The following is a 23,807-nucleotide window of genomic DNA, read 5'->3' on the forward strand; positions in this document are numbered from 1 at the left end:
TGCAATAAATCCCACCTTTATGAAGGTTATAATATTCTGTTTTTGTTGAGAGGTGTTGATTAAACTTTATGGTCATATTGGAGGCTGTAGTTTGTGGTGCTGTTGAATTATATTGTGGTCTTGAGGTTTCAAAAATTAAAAAAAGTAATTAGACCAAATTATATATCACAATGTGAAAACAGATTGGTACCTCTCTTGGTGGCTGTTAAATTTATTGGGAAAAAACGATAAAATCAACATGGCCATCAGAATCTCTTGCTCCTGACTGTTTTGAAAAGACAAAACAGGATTTACAGTAAATCATCTATCAAAATGGTAGCCCAAAGGATTTATTAGAAATGCATTAGATGTCACATTCTGTAGTCAGCCCTGAACGTTGTCAACTGCTGTGCAATGTTGTGCCGTTGAGCGGAATCGGCTGGTACCTGGATACAGCTAATCTCACCTGGCTAAACAGACACCGGTCCAGTCCAAACCAAGCCTGATTGTCCTACATGACTCAGATTCTTTCAAGCTTAACTGAGCTGAACTTCAGAATAGTGTATGTCAAAAGGCTTATTCTGTAATCAAATGTAATTGAAAAATATATGGTAAGGGCCTCACATTTGGAGCCTAACCTACACCGATTTTACACATCAACATCAGTAGTCATGAGAGGTCCCGCATGTGAAACCAGTTGTATAATGTCTTCTGTGGCCGTGGATGAGCTTAGTCAAGTTTGCAAATAACCCTGATGATGTCATCAGGGTTATTTTCTATATGCTGTAGAAAAGAGTTACATACTGGAGGTGTGGGGTTTGAAAGACGTGACCATGAAAGATGAGATGTTGACCAGGGTCTAGTGCAGGTGTCTCAAATTACCCGGGCCCCACTGGCCCTGTTGAACTCTCTTGGGGCGATCCACAAAAAAGTCCCCGCCAGTCTTCTTTTTATGTTTTTTCAAGCTCTGCACTGGGGGAGAATCAAAATGGGAAAAAATAAGAAATTAAATATCTGGCCTCATGTTACAATAAATTCTAAACATGTTAGGGGTCCAAATCTGGCCCTTGGGCTGGTAGTTTAAGACCCCTGGTCTAAGAAAAGATGTTATTAAGCTGCATTGTGGGAAATGGAGGATCCAGTTATTTTGGAGGGGCTAAAAGTCTGGATATCTCGGCCTCTGCTTCAATTTTGACCATTGATTGTTATTCTGTTTCTCCCCAACTTTATGGAAGTGCAATATTAAATCACTGGAGTGTCCCTTTGATGAAATAAGGCTCATGTAACTTATATAAACTCAGACTAAGGTCACATCAGGTTAAACAGCGATTATAAACTCTTATCAAGGGATTTCGCCTCTGTGTTTAATCTACTCCTCCATATCTTGTAAATTTCACGTTACATGATAATTCTAAGTATTGTATTATAAGGCACTGAGGTTGAAAGTGACATTTAAAATGTATAAATGCATGCTCATAGTGCTCACTAGAGGGCAACATTGTCTTGTTAAATCCCTTCCTCTTCATGGAGCCTCTGAGTTTGTATTTGTATCTGTCAGTCTTTCCATCTGACTCCAGAGGCCCTCTGAACCAGACTGAATACACAGCAGTGCCATGAAATCCACATAATACAGTAATCTCCATGTAGAGCTGTGACAGATGAAAATATGCATACGAGCATGCACACATACACAAGCACATACACAGTCTTTGAAGTCCCAGCATTTCTCAGAGTTAAGTTTCATTCAGTGGAACTAAAGCAGTATGTTTTGGAGACTCTTTCTCCTTCCTCTGCTGTTCACTGTTTGAATTTTGTTGTGTGCCAGTTGCAGGACTGCATGTTTTTCCAGCTCACTGACATGGAAGAACAGAACAACATTAATCAGCCAGAAATGAAACAAGTGAACTGCGAACCAGTTGTTGCTGTCTATAGTTCATTGTTGGAATAATAAGTGATCCATTTACTGTTTTGGAATCTTTTTGGGTAGCATTAATAGAGTGGTGATCAATGCATTCTCTTAGCTAGTACTTGATATTTGCCTCTCATATTTTTTATGACTCAAAATAGGCTCTGTTCTGCTCTCTGAGGAAAAAGTCTATGTACAGTTTTGCCTGTTATGACACATTCAATTTTGATGACATCATTTTGGTGGATTAGCACCTCCTTCAGCAAGGTAGACAGTTTAAAGCAGGTTCCTCACTGTCAATCTTAAGGACGTGGTTAGCCTAGCTTAGCAAAAAGACTGGAAGCATGTGGAAACAGTTAGCCTGGCTCTGTCCAAAGTAAAAAAAAAAATGAATCTCACTAATTAACATATTGGATCTCGTTTGTTTAAGCTGTACACAGACAGAAAAAAAAAATTATTAAAATTAAATGTGTGGCTTTACAGTGACTTGAATGCCTTACATGCTGGAACTATTTCTCTGTAAATAGTGTTGGTTGCCAGATACAGTTGCTGAGCACTGTTTTTACAGACTGAATAGTACAAACCATGACTAGTAAACCAGTGCTGAAGTATGTAATATTGGTTCACCTGGTTGAGTTCATCTTTAAAGGGGCAATATGTAATTAGGCCAGAATATTATTTTTCAAACATTCAAACAATGAACTAACCTTATCAACAGAATGTGAAGAAGTAACGTCATGTTAATGACATCAGTGTATTGTGTTGCACAGATATCTACTGAAATTAGCATGCTAAACCGCTAGCCCCAGGCTCATTCCAGTCTGTCCTGTGTTGTAATACCACTTGTTCCTCGAGAGGCGATAGTATAGCTTAGATAGTTCCAGCTGAGAGGTGTGGGCCAGCGGCAAGTTTGCTACATTATACAAGGTCTCTTAGCTTTTTTTAGTCTACTGAATAAATAAATAAATAAAATAAACTGACAAAATGTCAAAGCTGCTGATCGTGGTTCCGTTAACTGCTCACCCAGCTCCGGTTCTGCTGCCTGTTCCGGACTCAACTAATAGAATCGCTAAGTTAGTTGCACAGCTAACAGAGCTAACTAGCTAATGGCAGTTAGCAGCAGTTATGACCTGATTTGCTGCCAACCTATTATTTTGGAGTATGAATTCAACAGGTGGAGAGTAGTCTAACTGACTGGGAGTAAGAGATGTTTTCCTGAAGTGTATGAGAAGTGTAAAAATATTTTCGGTTCATTATGATGGGGATGTGTGACAATTTATATTTGGCCGTGCTCTACAGTGACCACCAACCACATCATCAAGAAGAAGATGTGTTGGAGAAAAAATAGGTGAGGAACAGCCACCTCTACAATGCCCTTAATGCAAGTAAATCGTGCATAACCAAAATTGAACATAGGCTATGTTGACAGCAGTGACAAATCTGATCCATGTAGTTTACAATTGCTACAAAAAAATGTAGACCCAATGCATAAGTTAGTTAAGGTCAGTGCTAGCAACTAGCTGTCTTCGACTGTGTCAGTGATCAAACCAAACAGCCAATCAAAGGTCATGGTCAGTATTCAAAGTGACCAATACCCCTTGCTCGCGGGACCGCATTTGTGCACGTGGAGCAATGCTACATCGCGAGGGTGCTTTTCCATACGCGGATACTGTTCTGTGCGCTTGTATCACGTGCACAAACCTGGTTTTTATGTGTACGGGCTTTGAGACTAATTCAATTCCATAGGCTTTAGACACATCAAAAATGGCTACATTTGTGCATTTTCCCACACTCACACCATGTCCTGATCATGCTCTGAATGCCTATCAGTCATATGCATGATACACTATTTTACAGTCTTGTATAATAGAACATAAACATGTAATTTGATAGCCATAAAACATTGCATTCTGAAATTATGGATTGTATTTCTGACTTTGAACATCATCTTACCTTAGGAAGAGCAGTATTTAGGGGCTTCGACAGAGCACATGAGGAAATCTGTCTGCTGCATCTGTGTCTGTCGCCTTCAAAATGATTAAAGCTGCATAGACATATGGAGTATACATTTTTTTGAAAGCACTAATTAAAGCAGAAAGAGAAAACCATGAAATGAAATCCTTAGGATCAAATTGATTGACAAAGTCAAGAAAAATTTGAACGATACAATAAAGCACCTGTGAGATATGACAACAAGTATTCCTCTGGGGTCTGCGGGTACCCCAGTTGGTAGGATGAGGGATAACATGTGCAGCAGGCAAACAATAGGAATAGTTGTACACAGTTGTAGATGTCGAATTACGTTTAATAAAATGCTTATCAAAATATACATTTTTATTGAACATATAATACAATACAAATAATGTCAGTGTCAATAAACAAGAAGTCTCAGTGGCATAAGTCATTGTTGACCCGTCCTTGATTGTTTGCACGTATATATATATATATATATACACACACACACACACACACACACACACACACACACACATGTGTATACGTATGTATACACCTGCTTCCAGTGTCCAGTTCCCCGACATTTTTACAGTGAGTTCTGTTTTGGATTCTTTGTCTCCCGTGGTTGGATTCTGGATTTTGTAATTTGCCTGCTCCCTATTGAACTGTTTTGTCACCTTGGACTCACTTCCCTGCTTCCACCACTGCCAGCCGATAACTTATCTGCCTTTTGCCTTTTGCCTGTTTGTTGAACCGTCTCCTACCGGTCTGTCTACCTGTACCTGCCTGCATACCACTTCACCCAATAAACACTGTAGTCATCCGGCTACCTCATCCTCATACCGCTTCCTGATAATCTGCTTTTGGGTCCACATACCACTACACATCATATGACAGCAGCCTGTTCCTCAGGTCAGTCTTCACGTGTAAATACATTAACAATCACTTGACAATTAGTAGGCGCGGGGCTAGTGGATTAGAGATTTGAGAGAAATCAAACAATAAATCTGATTACAGAGTACATTATTTATGGTGGAGAAGTCTCGCTCACAGTTCACAATGGAGATTGCTTAATCAGGGCTGGATAGAGCTGTCCCCACGCATCAATTTGTGATGCCAGCTTCTCCGTAAAGTGCTGCTGGTCCATGTCCTGAAACACATTAAACAGAACCTTATTCTAGGCTACAGGATTATTCTGTAAAGATCATTCTAATGAGATTCATGTGTTACCTTGAATGCCCTAATAAAGATGTGCTGCTTGAATGATGACCATTCTTGCGGCACCTGGTTGTCTGCCTGGAGGAATTTACTGGACAGCAGCTTCAGATTGGCTGCATTGAGGGCTTCCTCATCCAGTACTGCCTGGGGTCTAAGGACATAGAAGGACCACAGACGGTCCAGGTTCTCAAACCTCATTTGTATACTGTCCAGCATGCCATCAAGATAGGGCTTCATTACCCAATATTAGCAAAAGCAAAAAGAATTGTCTGTTACACAGCATTTTGCAGTTGTTATAAGATATATACCTGGCCACAACATCTAGGCATAGGCCTAATGTTATATTCATTAATAAATCGTGAATTTGCTCCAATATTTGCTACTGACGTTTCTTTCTGATGTATGACTATGCAGTTAGCTAAAGAACAGACTTTCTATAAAGACAAAGAGGGTACCCCCTTAGATAAAGAGGTGTGGCCTACCTTTGAGCTGTTCAGTGTCATCTCTACATCTTCGCTGAACTTCGCTGCCTTATTTTTTCTCACACGATTTGCGTCAAGTTCTGCCCTACGGTGCTGTGATTACTGTTATGAATGTCACTAGTGTTGCTAGCTGAAAATGCAGCTATTAATTAATGTGTTTTTGCCGCTGTGTCTTCCTGGTTGTGGTTTAATTCATTAGTGGAAATGTGATGATGTGACTTTATTCTCCCAACTGACTACAGTGTCATACTGAGCTGTGAGAGAGGTTATTGCTACACATTTGCTCCAGTTCTGATTATAAAAAATTATTGGCCAGCTTTGACATAGAACAATCAGGACACAGGAATCAAACAAAAGCAAAGGTGTAACACTACACAGCTTCAGTTTTGTCTCCTGATGGGCCAGATAGTGCTTTCTCATCATTTCATTCCCTTGTTCCTGATTAAATGTCCAAAAACCACAACTGTTGAACTTTGATTATAGACTGAATAGGTGTGTGTGCTTGGGCCTTTTTTTCTCTCAGCCCAGTAAACACATACTAGACCATTTGCATTTCCTTCCGGTTTGCTAATAAGAATACAGGTAGAAGTAAGAAGTAAGCGGCTGTTTGTTGTGTAGGAGAAAAAGTAGTGAATACGAGAATAAACATTCTCCACCATTTAACATGTAGTTAAAATTTTGCTCAGTTTTACACTAAACTGTTTCTCTTGATCAATCAAGAGATAATGCACAAATTTGCTTTGTGTGGGAATTAACCTGAAATCAACGGAACGGATACATAAAGTGACTGAATGTAAGTTACAGTAGTTACAGAAAATGATCTTTATACATGAAACATTTATTATGCACACAATGAAAAACTACTAGACACACAAAGGAATGGATAAATGTAAACTCAGTTTGTTCAGTTCTAACTTCATCATGTTAGAAGCTGCTAGGGATTCAGTTGATTCTCCCGGGCCTGCCAGGGGGGGTCTGAGGAGAGGCCGGGACTACAGAGCTGGAGGAGATGTGCAGGAAAAGGTAGAGGCCAAGTGAGCTGGTTTATGAGTCAGAGGCCAAATGCAGGTTGTTTAGGAGAGGGCATCAGTTTTCTGTGGAATAGTTAAAATTGTTCATCATTATCATAATAATCCTACAGTGGTAAATTAGTCTTTACTGGTTTACGTGTTGATTTTACCTGTACACTTGTGTTACCCAATTTTAATTTGATCTGCTGTTTGTGTATTAACAGGACGGATTCTGGACCTGAAGACAGGAACAGTGAAGAAGGAGGGACAGCAGTCCTCCATGAGGATGTGCATGGGCTCCCGACGCTCCTTCATCTGCCGCATGAGGTGTGTGTGACTGATTAAGTGATTTTGTGAAAGTGTTGGGGTTTTTTTTTTTACTCAGGCCATCGCTGAGCAGTCCAACAAGCAGTCCAAGTGTTATATTATCTTGTGTTATTTAAACTCAAGACACTACATTTACAAAACTTCTAAATGTTATATATTTAGGTCAGAGAATAGTCTGGTTGCACATTCAATTCTAATAGTGTTACACTAGTTTTAAATAAAGATAGATTTTGTTTGTTAAATTGGTTTAATTTGTAAGTGTTACAATTCCTTAAAATTCATGTATCTTGGTGAAGCTCACAGAAATAATGAGTATACTCTCGAGATGTAATTTTTCAGCAGTGCTAATTATGAATCATTGTGCCAGTAATAGATTTAGATAATGACTCATTAAAATTAATTAGATGTGACATCATAAAATGAAACATGTTGAAACTCTGACAAAAGGTCACTTCAGCTTTGCAACAGTAAATGGGAATCAATTGACATGCTAGCAAGCTGAAATGGTACACAGTGGTAAAAAGCAGGGGTTCATGTAATGTGGCAGGCAGTCAGCAGTGTGTAGCTCAAAAAGTGACAGCCATTAGACATTTACAAAGACATGAATGGCAGTTTTCTTTCAGCTGCTTCCTACACAGAACATTCAATAGTCCTGCTGAGCTGTTTTTAATTAGCCCCACAGACAATTTTAAAATAGTGTTTCATATGCGATTGTGTTTTGGTGTTCAGGCTATTATTCCCACAATTTATCATAATATGGATGTCTTTGTAGAACTACCAGGGTGAGTCAGAGGTAGAGGAGGAAACTAAATGGAGATACTAACAGAGGTAAAAAGTAGGGTTGAGCAATAGGTTTTAAATAAAAATTACAATATTAATGATTATTTTTACGATAATGTATATAAATGTGGGGATGTCCTGATCAATTTCTTTTGACCTCGATCCTGACATAGTCCTTTAAAATTGGGTATCTGCTGATACCGAATCCGATCCGATACTTAAATAGTGATTAAATATGTATCTGACACATTGAGCCGCTGCAGCTATTAAATCTGACACAACTTATTTTTCAGGAGCTACTTGATCCAAATACTTGTGGTCGTGGTTAAAAATATTAAGTTTATAAGCAGAGCATAAGGATATGAATGAAAGATTAACTGGGAGAAAACTCCTGAAATTGATATGAAGCGATCGACTAGAGAGAAGACGCATCACTCTGTTGGAGTTGTGGGAACTACAAAAACACTCAGTCCACTCGCATTTGTACAGTGGTGTTACAAAGTGGAGGTTCTTCCCTCACAAATGCTCTTTGGCCGAATACAGACACCAGCTGGCAGAGAGCACTTTAACCTGTCATCAAGTTACTCATGGTATTAACATTAATTGGCGACAACAGATATGATCTACCACCGGCGGCATTTATTTTAACTGGCAGAAGTGACGGTCAGCGCTCACTAAAAATGAGAAGCTCCTATCTGAATGTTTCGTACACTGATCTTTGCCAATAAGAAAAGAGATAGCGTATTTGTTAGCGTCTAAGCTTAGCGAATTCTTGAATTTTGCCAAACTCAGTGTCTGAACTGAGAGTCACTCACCACAGTGCCCAAATAATATTTTTCATTCACACACTAATTTTCACTCTCATATACAGTGGAACGCTGCACTGAGTCTGGCTGTTGTACAGGAGAGCAGTACACCTCAGCCTGCAACACCAGCAGGCAGAGGTGGAAAACACAGTAGAGTACAGTAAAGAAAGGATTGGAATCTGATCAGCTTTATTTTAGCTGATAACAATCCATAAAAATATGCCTGGATCGGCCCTGATACTGATCCATATGATTGGCCCAGAACATCTCTAGACAAATGTGCACATAATCACTTTGAATATCAATTTGGATATTTTGTGCAACAAACTATTCTGCTGATATGGATTACCGCTAAAAACAGACTTTAAACACATGTTAAACCAATGCTTCAATTGCTGATTTTATTAGTTTTGATTCATGTTTTGCCTAATAATAATAACACAATATTAGATATTTTCCACTGCAAGACCTACCAAACTGCAACATGGGGCTTTCCATAACCTAAACTTTTAAAAACCTTGTGAGGCTTTGGTACAAGGTTCTTCTTTGTGTTTCCAGTATTTTACAACATCCTGTCGCCACCCAGGAGAACCACCTCAATCTTGAGAAATATATATCATCATCAGTGACATCATACATCAGCAAATGTGTTGATCATATGGTCATCATGTGGTGGTCATCATATGGTGATCACAAAGACAATAAAATCATTACCGAACCAGAAAGCCTGAATTAATGGAGAGGTGAGGGCCCTATAAAATAAAAAATATATATAGAAAATAAAATATAGCTATGTAGGGTTTTGGTTGCGCTGCTCCGCAGATGTAATGGGACACACACACCTTCCAAAAAGTTCAACTTTTGTCTCGTCAGTCCACAGAGTATTTTCCCAAAAGTCTTGGGGGGGTCATCAAGATGTTTTGACAAAAATGAGACGAGCCTTAATGCCTTAATGTTTTAATGTTAGTGGTTAGTCTCTTTCTTATGGTGGAGTCATGAACACTGACCTTAACTGAGGCAAGTGAGGCCTGCAGTTCTTTGTTGTTGTGGGGTCTCTGAATTGCTGAAGAACAAAATGAAATCTTTGGAGTGGCCTAGTCAAAGTCCTGACCTGAATCCTATTGAGATGCTGTGGTATGACCTTAAAAAGACAGTTCATGCACAAAAACCCTCCAGTGTGGCTGAATTGCAACAATTCTGCAGACTGTTGGAATGCTACTACTCCAGTAACCCTAGTCAGAGGGGTTACATGCACAGGATGTGGGATGAATGGTTACTTCGAAACCCACAATCAAGGCTTACGGCGAAGCAACTAGTAGCTCAGTGTTCCAACATCCACAAGCGGCAACTGCTATCACAACTTGAGATTGACGAGGTACAACACAAATGCTACGGCAAGGGGGAGCCAGGACTACAGGTCAGAGGGGAGCAACCAGCAGCTCCCCAACCAGAGATTGGGTACGAAGCCCCAAGAGAAATCACGCTGAACGAGGCAGCGACTGACCTGAAAGATAAGATCATGGCGAGGATGAATACAAGGCAACCCCGACGCCAACTACAACGGCTAAGTGAAGTACCATCAGAAAGTCTCCTAGAAGATGTGAATGCAGCATTGAGAGCGATCCCTACCACAACCATCACTGAAACCAATGAGCTGATATACGCCTCAGCAGCAGTGATCCTAGAGATGCTTGGCTACAAGAGCAACCATGGGAGCCATGAGAGACAATACCCACCATGGAAACGAAGGTTGGAGGCAAAAATCAAGGAGGCCCGGAGAGAAGTGAGCCAACTGACAGAGGCTGAGAGAGGTGTAATGAGAAAGCAAGTACCCAAGAAGTACAACCAGATGCCCATACCTGAAGCACTCGAAACTGCCAAACAAAGGCTCCAAGCCTTGGCTAGCCGCCTAAAGAGATACACGAGAGATAATGAAGCCAGAAGAATAAACCGGCTGTTCGCAACTCAACCTGCGAAAGTGTACGCTCAATGGCAGGGTAATAACAGCAGAGCAGACCCACCAAGGCTGGAAACAGAACAGTACTGGAAAAGTATTCACCATCACAGCGGCAGACATCCAAGAAAGAGTCTCAGGTATGAAGAACTGGACAGCACCGGGCCCTGACAGGATCCACACCTACTGGCTAAAGAAGCTCACTGCACTCCATGAGCGCCTAGCAGCACAAATGAACCAGCTGCTAAGAGATGGTACACACCCTGAATGGCTTACCGAAGGGCGCACAATCCTGATCCTGAAGGATCCCGCAAAGGGTACAATCCCATCCGACTATCGGCCAATAACCTGTCTCTCCACAACATGGAAGCTCATGTCAGGCATCATCGCGGCTAAGATAAGCGGCCACATTGAGCACAGAAGGCATTGGCAGAGGAACCAGAGGAGCCAAACACCAACTCCTGGTTGACAGAACAGTCACCCAAGACTCCAGAGCCCGACACACCAACCTGTGCACTGCCTGAATTGATTACAAGAAAGCATATGACTCAATGCCGCACACATGGATCACTGAATGCTTAGAGATGTACAACATCAACAGGACTCTAAGAGACTTCATTGCGAACTCGATGAGGCTGTGGAAAACCACCCTTGAGGCCAATGGCAAGCCACTTGCACAAGTATCCATCAAATGTGGCATATACCAAGGTGATGCTCTGTCCCCACTGCTGTTCTGCATAGGACTGAACCCCCTCAGCCAAATAATCAACAAGACTGGCTATGGATACCGACTCAGGAACGGGGCCACCATCAGTCACCTCCTCTACATGGATGACGTCAAGCTATACGCTAAGAGCGAGCGGGACATCGACTCACTGATCCACAGTCATTCGGGCTTGAGAAGTGCAGTCGAATGGTGACAAAGAGAGGGAAGGTAGTCCACACAGAAGGGGTCTCACTCCCAGAAGGAACAATAGCAGACATTGAGGATGGTTACAAGTACCTTGGAATACCACAGGCAAATGGCAACCTCGAAGAGGCAACAAGGAAGACGGCAACGGCCAAATACCTCCAACGAGTAAGGCAAGTCCTAAGAAGTCAGCTCAATGGCAAGAACAAGGCCCAGGCAATAAACAGCTACGCCCTGCCAGTGATCAGATACCCTGCGGGAATAATAAGGTGGCCAAAGGAAGAGATACAGACCACAGACGTTAAGACGCGAAAGCTCCTCACCATGCATGGAGGGTTCCATCCCAAATCCAGCACCCTGAGACTGTACGCTAGCCGTAAGGAAGGCGGCCGTGGACTAGTGAGTGTGAGAGCCACTATCCAGGATGAAACATCCAAGATCCACAAGTACATCCAAGATAAGGCCCCAACAGATGACGTGCTCAGGGAATGTCTCAGGCAATGGGGAACAGAGGAAGACGTGCTGGAGGAAGGACCATCATGGGAGGACAAACCCCTACACGGGATGTACCACCGCAACATAACTGAAGTGGCTGATATCAAGAAGTCCTACCAATGGCTAGAGCGGGCTGGATTGAAGGACAGCACAGAGGCACTCATCATGGCTGCACAGGAGCAGGCCCTGAGCACCAGAGCAATAGAGGCCCAGATCTACCACACCAGACAAGACCCAAGGTGTAGGCTGTGCAAAGAGGCCCCTGAGACAATCCAGCACATAACTGCAGGGTGTAAGATGCTGGCAGGAAAAGCATACATGGAGCGCCATAACCAAGTAGCTGGCATAGTGTACAGGAACATCTGCACTGAGTATGGACTGGAAACCCCAAGTGGGAAACACCTCCAAAGGTGGTAGAGAATGACCGAGCCAAGATCCTGTGGGACTTCCAGATCCAGACTGACAGAATGGTAATGGCGAACCAGCCTGACATCGTGGTGGTTGACAAACAGCAGAGGAAAGCCGTTGTGGTTGACGTGGCAATACCAAGCGATGGCAACATCAGGAAAAAGGAACATGAGAAATTAGAGAAGTACCAAGGGCTCAGAGAAGAGCTGGAGAAGGCCTGGAAGGTGAAGGCAACAGTGGTACCCGTGGTCATCGGAGCACTCGGGGCAGTGACCCCCAAACTGGAGGAGTGGCTACAGCAGATCCCTGGAAGAACACCAGACATCTCGGTCCAGAAGAGTGCAGTACTGGGAACAGCAAAAATACTGCGCAGAACCCTCAAGCTCCCAGGCCTTTGGTAGAGGACCCGAGCTCGAAGGACGAGACCACCCGCGGAGGGTGAAGGACAAAGTTTTTATATATATATATAATTGTTTGATCTGAAACATTTAAGTGTGACAAACATGCAAAAAAAAAAGAAATCAGGAAGGGTGCAAACACGTTTTCACACCACTGTATGCAAAGGAAATGATACAGTTGGTGTAAGGAAGATACATAATCTGTTGAAGTGGAAAAAGTAATTATTTTAACTTTTGAGGGGACTTAACTTCTTAGAATCTTGTACGTTTACATCAGTAGACTAAACTGGCTGCTTCTTAGTGTTTATTAGGCCAGTCAATAGTGACTTTAGTTCTCCCTGGACTGGCTGCTTGCTCACTGCTGTTGAGGACAATGTTTTGGAATTGGCTCTTATGTTCTGATTTGTTACATCCTGTATGGCAAAGACCTCCTGCCACTAATCTTGCTGACACCAGAATTTGATTGAGAACATTTGTGCCATCTCAGTTTGGGGGGAAAAATTTCCCCGCACACATTTTAGCATTTAACGCTTTAACACATAGGTTCCCAACCTTTTTGGCTTTTTACCGTTTATAGCCAAACAATATTTATTTTCGACCCCTTGTTACTGGTTGATATGAGCTGTGAGCAGTTCCTCTCATGTTGATCATCATGTGACTGGTCAGATTTCTCTTGCAACTACTGGGGAACCCCCAGGTTGGGAACCACTGCCATAACATGCAGTTTTCCACTTTTGTTTCCCCTGAAGTAGCTTTGAGGTTGTCAAAATCATTTTATTCCACTCTGTATGACAGTACCATGTTGTTCCAGCTCCTCATTGAAACTGTATAATATTTGAATGGAGTGAAATATTCAAATTAGACTCCATCTTTTTTATGGACGCACCATTCTATCAAATGGAAACATTCTACACATGGAGAAAAAATAGTCCAGAGCCATGAGTATCACGGTTGTCGAGGGAAAGTGGCAACAAGGACATAGGACCCAAAACGCAGACAGAGTCTGGGAACATAAGCTGTGTTAGGAAGGTATTTATTGGAAATGTCAGAAGTGGAATGATTGAGATGTGATCCTGCTCCTGAAACTCTGCTGATAGCTTCAACTGTTTTCGGTCTGAACCCCCACATATTTACACATCCAGCAAACAGAGCAACATTATCATTCATTTGGAGTTGTGTTTCTGGCAAACTGGTGAGGATAAGTCCAATATTTTCTCTCTTTTAGCTCTGTCTTTGGTCTCTACCAACTCCTGATGGAAATGTCTGGCTCTTTAGCTGCTAAATGCACCACTATGTTCACCAGCTAGTCTCTATGTTGGTGTGCTGTTTGGTGCTGAACAGGAAGAGTACAGTGGGTTTTTAGAGGTTTTTCTGCCTGCAGCGACCGAAAACGATGCTCTGAGTCCGGTAAGAGTGAATCAAAACAGTAGGGCTGGACAGCTAAATAATGAGGTGACAGGACAGCTACAGATTTGGATGTAGGTTCATCAATACGGACTACCCCTTTCACAATGTCACATTGCTTTCACATTGTCAATTGATACATTGTTATTATGTTGGCTTAACATTGGCTCAGAAAAAAGCTCCAGAACAGCTCCTAACGGACCTTGTGGTGAGACTGTTTTGACAGCTACTGTTTCATACAAGGTACAAGGTAGATTTATTTATCATTTTACAACACAGGGTTGTATAACGAGTTTTGAGTTGTAGTTCCCTTTATGCTACTCACAAAACAAACGTTATATACAACAATTATATACAGTAGATGAGTGAATAAATAATAAGTCATAGAAATAAAACAGTTTTACATGGTGGAGTGCTGAGGATGAATTACGACAGCAGATACTTCTGTTATCTCTTTCTAGACGGCAGCAGAGTGAAGAGGCTGTGGCTGGGGTGGGAATTGTCTCTTAGTATCCTTTGGGCTCTGGTATTTGGTAGGGTTGGGCAATGTCTACCGAATTGGCATATGACGATGTCCACTGTGAAACATTGCAATGGGTGATGATATCATTGTATGTGTGTGGGGTGGGAGTGTATTTCTTTGCCTCCTGTTTCCTAAAATCAATCAGCTCCTTGGTTTTGCTGACGTTGAGCAGTAGGTTGTTCTCTGTGCACCACTCTGCAAAATTGTTGATTTGCTCATCATTGTTTGAAATCTGGCCAATGATGGTTGTGTCATCCACAAACTTCATAACAGAGTTGTGTCCATGTCGGGGGTTGCAGTCATTAGTGTACAGCGTGAACTGGAGGGGCCTGAGCACACAGCCCTGAGGGGCTCTGGTGTTGAGCACTAGAGTGAAGGAGGTGTGGCCACCAATCTGAACTGTCTGGGGTCTGTTTGTGAGGAAGTCCAATATCCAATTACAGAGTGTGGTACTCAAGCCCAGAGTGCTAAGTTTTCCAATCAGTTTCATGGGGGAGATTGTGTTGAATGCTGAGCTGAAATCAACAAATAGCATTCTGATGTAGGTGTTGTTGTTCTCAAGGTTTGTGAAGACTGAGTGGAGATGGCATCCTCTGTGGATCTGTTGGTTCTAAATGCAAACTGGTGATGGTCCAGACTGCTGTTATGTGCTGTAGAACCAGTTTCTCAAAGCACTTCATAAGAATGGAGGTGAGTGCTACAGGCGGGAGACTTTTTGGGTACAGCGACGATGGTGGCTGTCTTGAACCAGGTGGGAACAATCACCTGTGACAGTAATACCATCGACTAGCTGGTTGGCACATTTTTAGTACATGGCCAGTGATGTTATCAGGCCCAGCTGCTTTACTCATATTCACTCTCACCAGGATTTTTCTCACATCTACTGTGGATACTGACAGTGGCCTGTCCTCTGAAGGCGGAGTAGACTTTACAGCTGATTTTTTTGTTGGGGAGATCAAAACAAGCAAAAAATTTGTTTAGCTCATCTGGTAGCATAGCCTCACATATGAGGGGGGCGCTCCTGCTCTTTTCCATTTTCAGTCTTCCTCTAGCGGTGCTGTATACTTCCTTGTCTCCTGACCGAAAAGCAGCTTTTTTTGGCTCTGAGTAGAGCTCTCACCTCTCCATTCATCCAGGCATCCTGGTTGGGGAATGATTTTATTGACTATGTGATCACCACATCATCAACAAATTTGCTGATGTATGATGTCAGTGTTGCATTATATTCCTCAAGGTTGATGTGGTTCTCCATGTGTTCATGTACACATGGTCCAGTGCTGCTCCAAGCTGGTGGAATTTAGGTAAAACAGTTTGATAAAAATCACCAGCTACAATAAAAACACCACCATCTGGTTGTTTTGTCATGTGACTGCTAATTACCTCATACAGTTTATGTAATGCATTTTCTGAATTTGCATCTGGAGGAATGTAAACAGCAGCAACAAAAACACTGGTGAATTATCTGGGCAGATAATATGGTCTATATCGTAACAATAAAAATTCCACATCTGGTAAATATTGTCTATCCACATTGATACCTAACACGGCAGCGGCGGATGGCCGCCCACCATTGAGTCGGGTTCTGTCCAAGGTTTCTGCCTGTTAAAAGGAAGTTTTCGCCAAATGCTTGCTCATCTTGGGATTTGTTGGGTCTCTTTGAGCACCAAGCGCTATTGATGTAAAATACAGAGTCTGCCTCCTCTGGTCTTGCCAGAGTCTTGTGTTCTGACGGCGCGGGACACGCTCCGCCCGTTAAGTGTGATAACTTGATCCGAGATGTTCTGGTGGAGCCAGGTCTCAGTAAAGATGAGGGCACAGCAGTCCCTGATTTCCTGATGCTGAGTTAGCCTGAGTCTTATCTCATTCATTTTATTTTCCTGTGATCAGACATTAGCCAGGCGTAGGCTGGGTAGTGGAATAGCCTAAGGTCCGACCAGGGTTAGCCTGGCTCTTATCCCGCCTCTCTTTCCTCTCCACCTGGCTCAATCACACCGCTTGCGGTGACGTTTGGTCCAGCTGGTCTGGTTGTCTGGAAGGGAGATGCTGTGAGCAATGATCGTCTCAAGGTCCGCTGCACTTAATCCAATCCCTGCACTTCCTTTTCCGATATTGATGAGTGTATTTCTGTCATAGGTAATATGTGCTTCAGTAATAAAGGCTAGAAAATAAATTTAAACAAAAATGTAGCTACTGGCATCTACATGTGTAGCTATTGCCATGTAAACATATATGAATTTTCCAAAATTCCAACCTGGCATATATAGTAAATTTGGAAACTTTGGGATATCTACTAGAATTTTAGATAAAATTGTGTTTTTATTGTCCATGATTACATGGATTAATGAATTCCATATTTAATAGTTAATTAGATTTAGCAGGCTTGCTATCTTATATTCTCATAATTATTGCCATTATCACTCAATCATTCCATAGCCTCTGACCCTGCAAACCAAGTGTCTCACTAAATTTGTCTCTTTCCTTGTGCTCTATGTCAGGATATCACAGAGCCACATTCTCAATGGCTTCAAACTACATCAAAGCAGATTTGACTGCTTCAAGTGCTTAGAAGAGCTCATGTTAAGTTTAACAAAATAACACACCTTTTCCATTTTTTCCTGACAGGCTGTGGTTGTGTTAGTGCCAGAGTGTGTAGAATCATCAGGGGCTGCTGTAGCCTTGTTTTGTCTGGATTTGTCACAAAGGCTTGTGAGCCACATGAGAGCCATAGTGTGTTATGTTGTTTGGAATTTGTTGTACTGGCATGTTCTTCTGTTCTGTTGCTATTCCAGGCTCTATGTAATTCAAACAACATGCTGCTGGGACACTCTGAAAGAGACTACAAGCAAACAGTGAAACACAACCACTTCTGTGACACGAACATAAACATGGCTGAGAGGAATACAGCAGACTAACATTTCAGGGAAGCCATTATTAGATCCAGGCAGGCTTGTGTAATGTTCAGCCATGAGATTGGCCTTTCCACAGATAAACAATCTCTGATTGTAAACCACTGGCCTCAAGTAAATTCAACTGGAGGCAATGACTTCCTCTAGTGTTCAAACTCCAGTCTGTAACCTGTTTGACTTGGGGTTCATTCTATACTCTGAGCAGGGATGACATGTAATCAGGCCTCTTTTTGGCCATGGTACAAAAATTACCTACTGCCATGGCCAGATATTTGTCAAGTGTCGTCATTCACTCATGTATCAGGCAAGCTGTGGAGCAGACCTTTTAGTCAGCCTCACTGCTGATCCAGACAGAGAGGTAATTGTTTATGAGGACCTCATTTCAGTGTATTATTCTGTGTTGCAACGGTCACCACTACTATACAAACACAATATAAACATTATTACAATTAGGAGCTGAAAATATTAGTCGATTGACAGAAAAATAATTGGCAACTAATGAGATAATCTATCGTTTCAGTAATTTTGTGTGTGAAGCTGAAATTGTACGGGGTCATATTCCTATTGTCCACAAATAAGCATCATTTAGATTGAACCTATCTGAGATTGAGTCAACTTAATTTTCAAAATTCAAATCAGCTGTTCTCAAACAGAACTCTGGATTTGTTAATTTTGCTAATTGAAGTCAGACTTTATGTTTAAATTCAGGACATCACAAATTTGACTTTGTAAACTCCATCTGGGGAAAAAATGGTGAGTGAGTTATTAGGGTTACGGTTACCATGTTTATGGTTATGTGATCATGCTTTTGAACATAGCATTTCACTTATGTTGGGGAAAAAATGGATCTCAAAACAGTCATCCTTTCAAAAATAAAAAGTTGTTTTCGTACAGATAACCTTTTTTTTCAGTGTATGATGTGTTTGAATTTTGATTCCCCGCAAGTATAAAGTTAGACCATCAAGTAAACAACCGTTCTATGTTTTCCATGTGGTGTTTTGACATTAATAAAACAATATCACATTAGTTTTGAGATGTTAGTTTAATTCCTGTATTCCTGTAAACAAACAACACCATCGGAGAACATGACTGGCTTCTACACTGCAGTGTGTGGCACTCAAGTTAGGTAGGAAATGTGGAAAGTTGTATTAAGGCAATGGATTACATAGTTGCAGCACAAACAAAAAGGAGATGGAATGGTAATGCTGTCTCTCCAGCACAAATTGAACCAGAGACATTCAACAACATTCTTAGTGGAACAGTGCAGCATGGTTTGTGAGAATGTTGGTCAAGTTACAAAATTTTGAAAACATTTCAATTAAGTGGGGATCATGTGAGCTGTGTCAGTACATGGTGGATATTGTTTGTCAAGCAGTTGTATGTGTGCTGCCTCCTACTGTGATTAGCAGCCACTTGTTGGTATCATGTACCACTGGAGTGTAATGTATGATGTTGTCTTAATTTTGTATATGTGTGCAGGTGCGGTAGTGCTCCTCTGGATCACATCTCCCTAAACCGTCTGTCTAACATGAGGAAGAGATACAGGTACAGACACTTTTTCTCTAACCACAGTTGTGATCCACTATACTTCCATTCTGTCTCACCCTCACTCTATCTCTCCTCCCTTTCCGTGTTTCCCTAACATCCCTTAACATTAAGCTGGTAATGGGGGACATGTTCCGCTCAGTTTTCAAAAGCTTGTTCCTACATTTAGGGCTTAACTGTTTATACATGTGTTTTGGCAGTCTGCCAATTTTGACTAACAGTTGAAATTAAGTAATTATAATATTGTCCCAAAAAGAAGCTAGAGTTGACAATAAGTCAAAGCTAAGGCAGTGCAGGACAGGACATTGAATAATACTTTACAGATGTCAAATATCACGCAAGCATTACAGCTCTTTTCAGAATGGTCCTGTCATATTTAAGTAGAGCCATTATGGAACATACACAGTAGGCGTGTAAACAAATATGAATACATCATTTGGATATGCACAGATAATGTGGTCTGAATAGATACGAAAAACACATACATTTTTACAGTAATATTTACCACCCTCCACCACGCTCCCCCAACTTCTCCCAAATTTGTTTTTTTTAAAAACTTCAAACAATTGTATTAAGGTACATGGTTAAAATGTAAAATTTCATTGGCAGCTAAACTTATAGATACTTATAGATGTATAGGGAGTAGAAATGGTAATAGAAAATAATTTAACGTACAAAATGAGGCAGACTTCTGACATAAGCCACACCCACTTCTGTTAAAATCTGAATACAGATATTTTTGTGACATAAACAGATACAGATTCTAGTTTTGCATTACACCCCTAATATACAGTATGTAAAGGTGCTTGTAACATAAAAGTCATTACTTGAACAGAGAGATGAAGCCAGCAGTGTTGAATACATATAGTATTTAATGGCCTGTATTGTTGTTGAGTCCTTCGACAGATGTGTCTGAGTATCTAACATGCTGCTGTTTCTGTGTGTGTGTGTGTGTGTTTGATGGACAGGAATGGCCTTGGACCCTCAAAAGAAGGAGAGGCTCAGTACTCTGTGGTCCATTGCACTGGCTACATCAAAGCCTGGCCCCCTGCTGGTAAACAAAAACACACACTCATACACATCCTCAATTCGATGCTCTTGTCTCTATCCCTGCTTAACCCAAACATCACCTCACCGCATGAGTCCCTGCCCAGCATAAGTGTGGCCTGGTCTAAACTAAAGCAAGCTCTGCACAGCTTTTGACCAGGATCTGGATTCAAACACAGATCCACAACAGCCTGTGTGGTTCTGGTATCCCACCCAGGGTGTGTGAGTGGAGCAGCAGGATTCAGGGTAGCTTTTTTTCAAAGTCTGTGTTCTCTTTTGACGCAAGACTCCATCCCATGAGCCTGTGTCAGATAGTATGAAGCACTCACCCGAAACATGGCTGTTAAAGGTTTGTAGTTTGCTCCTTTACGATGAACGTCAGCCATAGTCAGCCAGAATACACATTTGTTACAGTGCACTCAAATACTGACACCATTTCAAGGTGATGAAAAATGTCTCTCCTGTACCCAATCCACTTATTTTACTGACCTGTCTTATGGCCCTGCAGACAGAAATCCAAACCTAAAAAGCCTCACCCATCAGAAGCCCTGGACAAACAAAGCAATGTTTATTTTCTTTACTACTTCACTACTCATTTACTTTCCTTGCTGTTTTGAGGTTATATTAATCTAGTGTCAGTGAACTAACTTTATGGAACTGAATGCACTTAGACATGTATATGTACAGTAAAAAATCTCCCACTTATTTTAAGCTATTGTTGTTTAAGTACTGTAGTTTTTTGCTCATTATCTTTTTTGCTCTTGCATTATCTTGCAACTGTACAATTTCCTGCTGAGACTTTTAAAGTAATAATAATAATAATAATAATAATATAACAAAACTTTATTTATAGAGCACAAAACAAAGTACAATGTGCTTCACAGAGTTAGAAATAAAATACCACAGTGAATGATAAAATGCATGAAGGGCAAAAACAAAATAAGAGATAATAACAATAAATTAAAAACCAAAAAAATAAACAGATGGCTCAGATAAGATCAGGATATGCTTCCCGAGAAAAATGCATTATAAGAAGACACTGACTCAGACAACCTAATTTCTTCGGGCAGGTCGTTCCAGAGCCTCGGGGCCCTGATGGCAAAAGCTCTGTCCCCCTTTGTTTTCATCCTGGACTCAGAAAGAGACAGAAGACCCCTGCCCAAAGATCTCAAACTACGAAAAGGTTCATAAGGGATTAAAAGGTCTAAAATATAATCTGGAACCAGGTCATGAAGATCCTTAAAAGTAATCAATATGATCATAAAATGAATCCTAAAACAAACAGGAAGCCAATGTAAAGAGGCTAAAACAGGTGTGATATGATCGTACCTCTTGGTTCTGGTTAAAAGATGACTTCTGTACAGTCTGCAGTCGTTTTAAAGTTTTTTTGATTTTGACAAGTGAACAGGCTGTTACAATAAACAAGGTGTGAGGAGATAAAAGCATGTACAACAGTTTCTGCATCACTAAAATTTAAAATAGATGATATTATAACAGGCTATAATAGGCTTGATATGATATGACAGGTAGCCAGTGAATGGCCGTATTTATTTTGTGATATGTTGGGGCCGATGACAAGGATTTCTGTTTTATTTGATTTGAGCTGAAGAAAATTAATCGACATCCAATTTTTTATGTCAGACAGGCAGTCCTGCAGAGAACTCAGCGTACTAAGGTCAGTGGGCTTAACAGGGAGGTACAACTGTGTGTCATCCGCATAACAATGAAAAGAAATCCCATGTCTGCGGGTGATCTCACCCAAGAGAAGCATGTATAAGAAGAATAAGATTAATATTGGTCCCAGAATTGAACCTTGAGGCACACCATAATTGATGAGAACGACTTTAGTGCAGTGCCAGATATACCCACCAAGTGCCTCAGGCTATCTAAAAGAATGCCATGATCAGTTGTGTCAAAGCAGCACGAATTGAGCACATGCCTGCGTTGGCATTCATTAAAAAGTCACTTTGAGAAAGGCTGTGGTACTGACGAAAACCAGATTGAAATATTTCAAAGGTACTATTATTTTCCACAGCAGCAAGAAGCTGCTTAGATACCATTTTTTCGAGAACCTTGGAAACAAAAGGCAGTTCAGAGATTGGATGATAATTATCCAGGCCCAGGTTTTTTTTAGGACTGGTTGATCACAAGCAGTTTTAAAGTAATCTGGGATGCAGCCAGTAGACAGTGAGCTGTTCAAGATAAATAGCAAACGGGGCGCAGTACAATCCATAACTTCGAACTTGGAATTATGTCAAGAGGGCTGAAGGATACTCTCATAAGAGACTTTTTGTGATTGTGATTTTTGTGAGTTCAGGAAGAGTAACAGCAGAAAATCCTAGGTGACCCACATCTAAAAAGGCAAGATTGGGGGTATTACCAGATCTTATTAACTCCACCTTTCCAGCAAAGTGCAATAAAAACTTTTCACAATAAGCATCACAATCAGCAGAAGCACAAGGAGAGGCTGGGTTAATTAACTGATAGACAGTCTTGAATAGGAATCTGGGATTGTGCTGATGGGCAGAAATAAGTGCAGAGAAATGGCATGTTCTTGCATCTTTCATTATAAAGGAGTAATAACTCTTAGTCACAAAGTGGACCTGGAGACCTGATTTCTTCCATCTGTGTTCTGCTCTTCTGCATTTCCTTTTACAGCTTTGTCATTTAACCATGGCTGTTTTCTAGTCTTTGAGTTTGATGTATTTTTCAGAGGAGCTATGAGATCTAAGGTTGAAGAAAAGTAAAAGTAAAGGTAATTAAAACAATCAACCAAATCATTGGTGTAGGAGGACTCAGGAAACACAATGACATTGACAAGAGAATTGAACAATTCACAAATTTTAGAGGCACTATGCTAATTAAGGATGTGTGTGTACTTAGAGCGAGATAAGACAGCACTGTCAGACACTGTCCAAGATGGCATGTAGTTTGGCCAGCATCCTCCTCTCTGACACCACTGCCAGAGAGTCCAGCTCCACCCCCACAATGTCACTGGCCTTGCGGATCAGTTTATTGAGTCTGTTGGCGTCCGCTACCTTTAGCCTGCTGCCCCAGCATGCAACAGCATACAGGATAGCACTGGCCGCCACAGACTCATAGAACATCTTCAGCATCGTCCGGCAGATGTTGAAGGACCTCAGCCTCCTCAGAAAATAGAGGCGGCTCTGGCCCTTCCTATAAACAGCCTGAGTGTTCTTGGTCCAGTCCAGTTTGTTGTCTAAGTGTACTCCCAGGTACTTGTAGTCCTCCACAATGTCCACACTGACCCCCTGGATGGAAACCGGGGTCACTGGTGCCTTGGCCCTCCGTAGATCTACAACCAGCTCCTTTGACTTTGTCGCATTGAGCTGCAGATGGTTCTGCTCGCACCATGAAACAAAGTTACCCACCACAGCCCTGTACTCAGACTCATCACCACCGCTGATACATCCCACCACAGCAGAGTCATCAGAAAACTTCTGAAGGTGGCAGGACTCTGAAGGTGGCTGAAGTCTGTGGTGTAGATGGTGAAGAGGAAGGGAGAGAGGACGGTCCCCTGAGGGGCCCCAGTGTTGCTGACCACGCTGTCTGACACACAGTGCTGCAGGCGCACGTGCTGTGGTCTGCCAGTCAGGTAGTCCACAATCCAGGACACAAGGGGGGCATCCACCTGCATCGCTGCCAGCTTCTCCCCCAGCAGGGCAGGCCAGTAGGCTGTCTGTTTCATTTGAGAGACCTATGTGAAATTCCATCCATCCATCCATCCATTTT

At 41.7% G+C, this 23,807-nt stretch overlaps 1 protein-coding gene across 3 annotated transcripts in view; it reads left to right on the forward strand.

Moving 5' to 3' along the window:
* Positions 1 to 23,807, forward strand: part of arnt2 (aryl-hydrocarbon receptor nuclear translocator 2) — a 104,598-nt gene that overhangs the window by 35,704 nt on the left and 45,087 nt on the right. For all 3 annotated transcript variants that reach the window (XM_044191581.1, XM_044191573.1, XM_044191590.1), the window contains 3 exons: positions 6,776 to 6,878; positions 18,942 to 19,007; positions 19,976 to 20,061. In XM_044191581.1, the coding sequence (XP_044047516.1) occupies positions 6,776 to 6,878; positions 18,942 to 19,007; positions 19,976 to 20,061 (255 nt within the window). The remainder of the gene's footprint in view (positions 1 to 6,775; positions 6,879 to 18,941; positions 19,008 to 19,975; positions 20,062 to 23,807) is intronic.

Source organism: Siniperca chuatsi, linkage group LG1, assembly GCF_020085105.1.
Source record: "Siniperca chuatsi isolate FFG_IHB_CAS linkage group LG1, ASM2008510v1, whole genome shotgun sequence".
NCBI lineage: Eukaryota > Metazoa > Chordata > Actinopteri > Centrarchiformes > Sinipercidae > Siniperca > Siniperca chuatsi.